Raw genomic sequence first — 7254 nt, 5'->3', positions numbered from 1 at the left:
TCCTTGTTCCACCCCCCCCCCCCCCCCCCTCACCAGCACTCTTCTTCTCTCTCACTCTCAGCTGCTCTCCCTCCCCTCCCCTCTCCTCCCGTGGATGGTGTAGCTCTCTCTCTTGTCCTCTCTCTCTCTCTCACACAGTCTGGTGGAGCTGCACACAAGGATTAGAGGGTTGTTGTGTGTGTCTGCTCAAAGGGAAGAAGCCAGAAGACAGACAGAGATAAAATTTCTCTAGAACAAAATAGCCTTACTATTGTGGATAAGTGGTCTGGTTTACCTTTTCACAGGCTTTACTTCTCACCTCAGTCACAGCATGCTGAAGCCTCGCTGAGCATTCACCTGAGGGAAGACAGATAAACCAATGGACTATATATCCTGGACCTCCACTCAGGGAGCCATGTGAGCGGCACCCGGCACCTACCACACACTACAGAAGTGCCCCTCTCCCACAGTCTGCACCCTGAGCTGGGGGGCACAACCAGGATATTTTCTTCTTTCCTGGAACCTCCACTTTCAGGGCTCGCGTGGAGAGACTCTCCAGGCTTGGTGTTTCCCAGCTGGAGACACTTATCGCGGGGCACTGGTCAGGGTGTGAGTGCCCCCTGGTCTGGAGGCCAGCCAGCAGCACTCCAGCACCATGGATTACCTGTTTGGGATTGTAGTGCTGCTGTGCGGGGCGGCACAGACGGGAAGAGGAGCTGAGCCCAAGCACAATGTACCCAGGCTAAAACTGTCATACAAGGGTAAGCCTATTCTCCACTTTCCACTGACTACAGGATATATGGGACTCTGGCAGTAGCTGGTGTTTTTAAGGCAGACTCGCTTGTCTGGTTTATTTTTCATGCCGTCGCTGCTCTTTCATGCTTTTCTTTTGATCCATTCTTTTTGTATTATCTCTTTTTCTCCTCCTCTATTTCTGTGAATCTTTTGCTGCCTCTGGTTTTGTTATTATTCACTTTTTCCTCAATCATGGTCAGCATACAGCACCTATCTCTCTCTGTACCTTCTGTATTTCTCTCCTTCTTTCTTGTTCTGCCTGTCTTTCAGAATTCACTATTCTCCTTACACATACTTACACATAGTCAGATTGGTTCCATATGCAGAGGAAGGGCTCGCGTCTGAAGTTGAATGTATATATTGGCCCCTGTACCAGTTCTTCCCTTGTGCTGTCCCCTTTTGCTAGTACTGTACAGCTCTATTAAGTGCTCTGAACAGGCAGTACAGCCTCTGTTTTATTAGCTTCTGTCCTACAAAGGTCATGACACAGAGTCAGGTTTCCCGACCTCTCATTACTGTATCCTTAATGAATCCAACAGTTGGAGAGTTTTGTTTAAATAGAAAACTTCATGGCGATTTAACGCTTGTGTATAAAATCATCATTTGCAGCACAAAGTATTGGTGGGGAATGAGAGGGAGTTTGTGTGTCTTTTTGCGACATGCACGTGTAAGTTTTTGACATATACAGCAAACATGTTATTCTCTCTCCCTCTGTGTTATTTTGAGGGGAGACTGCGGAGCGCCGGTTCTTCCTCTCCTCCTCCCTATTTCTCTCTTCCTTTCTCTCTGTCTCATCTCCTTTCTCACACCCTACACTAAATCAGGCTTTTTATAATAGCAGACTTTTCATCTCAGCTTGAAATAACTGGCAACATTTTTGGCATATTTTGGTAAGGGTTTTTTTTTTTTTGGTGCTTTTTAATGTCAGTGGGGGAGGCTATTGTGGTTCTTTGTCCTAAAGCAAAGTATATGGCATAGAGTGTGGTCTCTTGATTCTTTATTTTAGTCCCTTTTCCCTCATAAAACATGCTTTTTGGAAATTTATGAACAGGCTGATGTGCCATTGTTGTGCAGCTGAAAACAGTGGTTACGCTCTCCACATGTGCTTGAGCTGAAGACTGGGTTCCTCAGTTAATTCCACTCCAAGCCGAGGGGAAATCATGTTCGTCACTGTAATTCATTTTCTATCTTTAGTCAAGATGTTTGGTATAACTTATGTTTAGAGGTCTTCTATATGACTTTAGTCTGTAAGTGGCCTGCACGTTGTAATTTTCGGATAGTTTCCTTTATCACCGTTTCAGCTTCCAAGCTTGTATGACAATTACGTGCAACATCTAAAATATAATGTATGTACATTTTGTATTTCAGCATTTTTAATACACTTTCCAGTGTCTCCTGATGGATTTGGTGTGGTTGTCATAGGATGATTAAGATTTAAAATTGTCATGACATGAATCTACCCTGTGAACAACAATAAATCTGGAAAGAATCATAGTAGAATTTACTTGCTGCAAGTCATACAGCATATCCCCAGGCTCCATCATGTCAGTTCACACAAAGCCAAACCTCCAGGCATGATGGGAAAATTTCATCCCTTCTTTACACAGCCATCTGCTTAAAGAATGTGAATATAGTTCGCTCCTGCCCCCTTTTGTGATCTTCACTGTTCAGTCTGACAACAGTACTAGACAAGAGATGCTGTATGTCATCAAGCATCAAAGACTGTACTGACTGACTGTACAAATGATGGATGTGTATTGTACTGTAAAACCAAGAGAGCAGGTCCGGTGGGAAAGTATAGACTGTCATGATAGATGTACAATCCTTTTTGCTAAAAGTACATCAGACCCTTGTTGTTTATGTATGTTTGTGTATGTGTGTGCATGTGTGAATGTTCTTGCCAGAGCTTGGTGTGAGAACTCAACACCCTCTCTTGTGATTTCCAAACCTTAGACTTATAAGTGGTGTCTCTGTGTTTCAGTTTGTGTGTCTGTTTTAGCAAGGCAAAAGAGTGTCAGCTCTGGCATGCACTCATATAATTAGACACCTGGTTTGGTGCGTGAGCTTGTGCTTGTATGCATGAGCTCACAAATTGGTATCTTTTACTGTGCTGTTGAATCAATGTTTCTACAATTATGTGTGATCGCAAACTGCTGTTGTCTTGTGCGTTTTGTGTGTGTGTGTGTGTGTGTATGAGTGAACACGGGATGTAAAGGCATCAGAGCATACCGTGCGCCATCGTCCTGGTGCGTCACTGCTCGCCAGTGTCTGTGGCCCACAGGTGTTTGATAGCTCTCTTGATGCCTGTCAGGGGACAATTCTCAGTTAACACCCACACTGTGGCGGATGGAGGGAGGAAGGAGAGGACGGCGTTGTGATGGTGGAGGGAAGGAGATTTGCTTTTAATGAAGGAAAAGCTGACAGACATACTGTAGACAACGCAATAGGGAGGAAGGCTGGTCGTTAAGTAAAGTGTCACTCATCCCCTTTCCCTCCACAAAGCCTGCATAGTAATTAAGTCAAATAAACAACAAGGAGGAATCCTTCTGAGAAGGACAGTCAAACAAGCATGGAGCAAAAGAAAGGGCAGGGCCCTCAAGTGAGACAATCGCAAGTGATGAAGGAAATACTCTGATCTCTTACTTAAGTTAAAGTAGCAATACCACAGTGTAAAAATATTCTGTTACAAGTAAAAGTCCTGCATTCAAAATCATAGTTAAGTAAAAGTACAAAGTTTCAGCGTCAAAACATACTTAAAGTACTACAAGTAAAAGTGCTCATGTCTTATGATTATACTATAATGTTTTAATTAATCTGGTTCTGAAACATAACTAGCAACTAAAATTACAAAGGCATTTGCCTCTAAAATATAGTGAAGTCAAAGTATGAAATAGCACAAAATTAAGATAGTCAATGAAGTGCAGGTACCTCATAATATTACTTAAGTTCAATACTTGAGTAAATGTACTTAGTTACTTTCCACTACTGATGATCACACGAGTACAGAGTGAAACAGAGTCCCACGAGCAGGACAGTTCCAAGAACAAGCAAGGCCTGTGATTTAGGACAGTCAAATATACGACACGGACGTGAGCAGGGTCCCGTGAAATCATTCATCATGGGTGCTGATGACATGCCTCCAGGGACATATAGCAAGACAAAAGTGACTGATTTGCTTCTTCTGGAAAGGACAGCCACAGTGAGCAGTCTGAGAGGTTGAATGACTGAGAAATGGAGGCAGGTAGATAGAATGACTTCTCGTGGGACGGCTGGTGCAGCAAGTGCAGAGTAAATGATTTCCCAATGGGGTCAGTTAGACATTCAGCAAAAAGGATCTGGCTTCATGGGGACAGGACGATGATCAGAAGAGTTAATGATTTTCTCTTCTCCTTGAGACTAAAATAGCACTTACTTTCCTTGCCTTTACTAATAACACAAGGAGAAGGAGACATAAGGTGAAGCTTCAAGTCCAAGTACATTAAAATAATCTTGCTTAGCAAAGATTTTGCACATTTTGTTCCTATTACTTCATCAAATGTGCTGATGTGTTTGACTAATTCATAAAAATCTGTGCTGAGTAATAACAGAAAGAACCTAACAACAACCAGATTTCCTAGTCAAACCGAGTCATTATCACATGGGATGGTGTGGCACTATTGCAATACAGAATTCATGTGAATTACAAGGAGAAAATAGTGATACTCTTCCCTGGATCGATGCATACCTGCACACAATCACATTCCTGAACACAATCCATGTCTTCCGTATTGTAAGTAGCCTTCAGGAGGAACACTGACCCCTAAAGGTCAGTCTATGCACACACATTAGACAGTGAGCCTAATGTATAACTCCTGTGGGGTTATTCTGGAGAACTGAAAAAATACTGTGATCCCTAAAAATGACAGAGCGGGCAACACTTTAGAACTTAAACAGTCTGATAATTACCCTCAGCTCTGGGTAACTATGGAGCCCACTGTATGACCTCTTAATGCCAACCCATGCTGGCTTGATGGGTGGAACTGAGGAGGAAAGAAAGAGTGAAACCGAGAAAGAGATGGAGAATCTGGAATTGGCTTACAACCCTTCAAAATAGACACATGGTGTGGAACCGCACTGAACGCAGTCTGGACTCAGCCCCATAATAAGCCCTGTGTGACTGTGTCCATGTGTGTTTGTGTGTGGGTGTGCCTGCTTATGAAAATATGTAGTGTTTTTGGGTGGTTGCATGTGTGCTGGTTTATCAGTGCATCTTGTGCATGTATTGAGCATCTTTCCTTCTCTTGCTCTTCGTTTCTTTCTGTTCTATCTGTCTGTCTTATGGGCTGGGGCCGGCAGAGCGGATGTGGATAATTATAAGGTGTTCTTCCAGTGCGCCAACTTTGGAGATGTCTGCCTCCCTCTCTCTTATCATCCTATTTTTCCTCTCCTGTGGTTCATTCGCTTCTTAAGGAACCACAGCACCTCACACCCTAAATACAATCTTCAAGTAGGCTGTTTGTGTGTCTGTGTTTGTATTTTTTTGTCTCCTTCTTAAGCGTCTTTGCTTGCTTCTCAGTTGATCCATATCGTTTGGCTATCCTTCTTGACACACAATGAACTACCCTCACCTTTGCTCCCTCACAGCCACATTCCAGTTGTATAAACCAAGATTTTGCTATTGCTTGTTTTTCAGCTGTCCCCTATGTTACATCCAAATATATTACATTTCCTCAGACTGACTCACATGCATGACTGCACTCTTTGGTACACTCCCACCACCCTAGTTCACCAGTTGAAAGATGTTCTAATGAAGTGTATGTGCGTGTGTATTTGTGTTGACACTCGTCATTGCACAGATAATTGTGCAATGACACAACCACACTTGCAAACAAAAAGCCGTTCATCAAGTCGTCGGTTGTTTTTGTAGCAGTTTTACACTTGCATACTAACACAGGGAGAGGCTGCGTTCATGCTGTTTCTTATATGTAAACAAAACTAATACAGGAATGCAGGAGGAGCAGTTGAAGTGTTTAATCATTGCTCCATGTTAAATAAAAGGCAGGTATCATTTGTGTGTTTTTTGGTCTGTTGTATGCGTGTGACTGATTTCCAAGTTGGTGTGTATCTTGGATTTTCATGTATTACCACATTGTTCCGTCATTTTACTGCTATTTGCTTTAGAAAAATGATTATCAATAGCAACCTGCATGTGTCAGTGTCAGAGTAATGTGTCTGCACAGCACTTTTGTATGTTCAATGTACATTTGTGTCTGTGTGTACATAAGTGTTGTATTGACATGCTCACAGGAAAATTATCCTGTATTTTTGCATCTGTGTTTGGGATGAAGGCTTCGGTTACTGCATGGTGCAGATTGCTGAACCATGGGTATGAATGGGTCCCGCCACCTGCTAAGCCTTGTCAGTCAGATGGAGAGAGGGCACACCATTCACTCAGTACAGAGTCGAGTTACAAATGAGGGGACATCTCTGCAGAAAGATGGAATGAAAGACTGATGGACAACAGACTCGCAGACAAAAAAAGGAAAGTGGCATAAAGAAATAGTGCAGGATGCTACCAAGGATGTGCAGTGATTTACAATCTGCCACTGCTTTTGTTTTTAATGTCACATTTAAAGGTTAACTTAAAGTCTCCGTCATTTAAGACTAAATTTAATGGTTTGACTCCATCCTACCTCACTGAACTAGTGCACTGGCACAAACCTACAAGCTCCCTCAGATCTTCAAGCCAGTTTCTTTTAGAGGTTCCTATGGCCAGATATAAACGCTGGGGTGACTGAACTTTTACTGCTGAAGCCCCTAAATTGTGAAATAGTCTACCTCTTAATGTTAGATCAGCTACTGACCTGACTACTTTTAAATCATTCTCTAATTGCTTGCCTATATAAAGTACTTTGGTCGACTGGATGTTGTTTTTAAAGTGCTATATAAATAAAATTGATTTGATTTGATTTGATTTAATAAATTTGCTGTGGATCATATTTGTTTTCTTTCCTTTCCTTAGGCTTATTATTTCTTTTTTCCTGTCCCAAATAACAGAATCAGCATGAGATATATTGAGGAAGGATTTGAAAATGCTCAAATTTCATATTTCACATTGCCACATTGGGAAATGCCAAAATCTTGACATTATTCAATTTCAGTTCTTGGGGATTTTATTTACAATGTAAAGTTTCATGACATACAGACATTCTATCCATTTATTACATGAAATCTCATTTTGTCACACAGGATCCTTAAATAATGCTGTACAGAGCTGAAATGTGCATCTGTGCTTGTGGATTTGTGTTCCAGTCTCTCTGTCGCATCAGCGTGTTTGCTGTCACAGTTTGCCTGAGACACATTCAGATCTATATCCTCGCCTCATTAATTTCTAATAAAACGAAGGAGCTGACATTCAGCTACATCGTACAGCTGACAGGCTGCACTAACAGGCAGTGGCTCCACACGTGACCACGCTAACCACAGCCTGGTTCCTCTCAA

General features: G+C 42.2%; 1 protein-coding gene across 1 annotated transcript in view; it reads left to right on the top strand.

Annotated features, from left to right (window-relative positions):
* The first annotated feature begins 161 nt into the window (after positions 1–161).
* The window catches only part of sema3aa (sema domain, immunoglobulin domain (Ig), short basic domain, secreted, (semaphorin) 3Aa), a 32036-nt gene continuing 24943 nt past the window's right edge, over positions 162–7254 (top strand). Inside the window, exon 1 of the mRNA XM_020599639.1 lies at positions 162–740. Within this exon, the coding sequence (XP_020455295.1) occupies positions 635–740 (106 nt within the window). The 5' untranslated portion in view covers positions 162–634. The remainder of the gene's footprint in view (positions 741–7254) is intronic.

Source organism: Monopterus albus, unplaced genomic scaffold (genome assembly GCF_001952655.1).
Source record: "Monopterus albus unplaced genomic scaffold, M_albus_1.0 scaffold41.1, whole genome shotgun sequence".
NCBI classification, from domain to species: domain Eukaryota; kingdom Metazoa; phylum Chordata; class Actinopteri; order Synbranchiformes; family Synbranchidae; genus Monopterus; species Monopterus albus.
The sequence above is the reverse complement of the archived record's forward strand: the minus strand, read 5'-3'. Positions and strand labels throughout refer to the sequence as shown.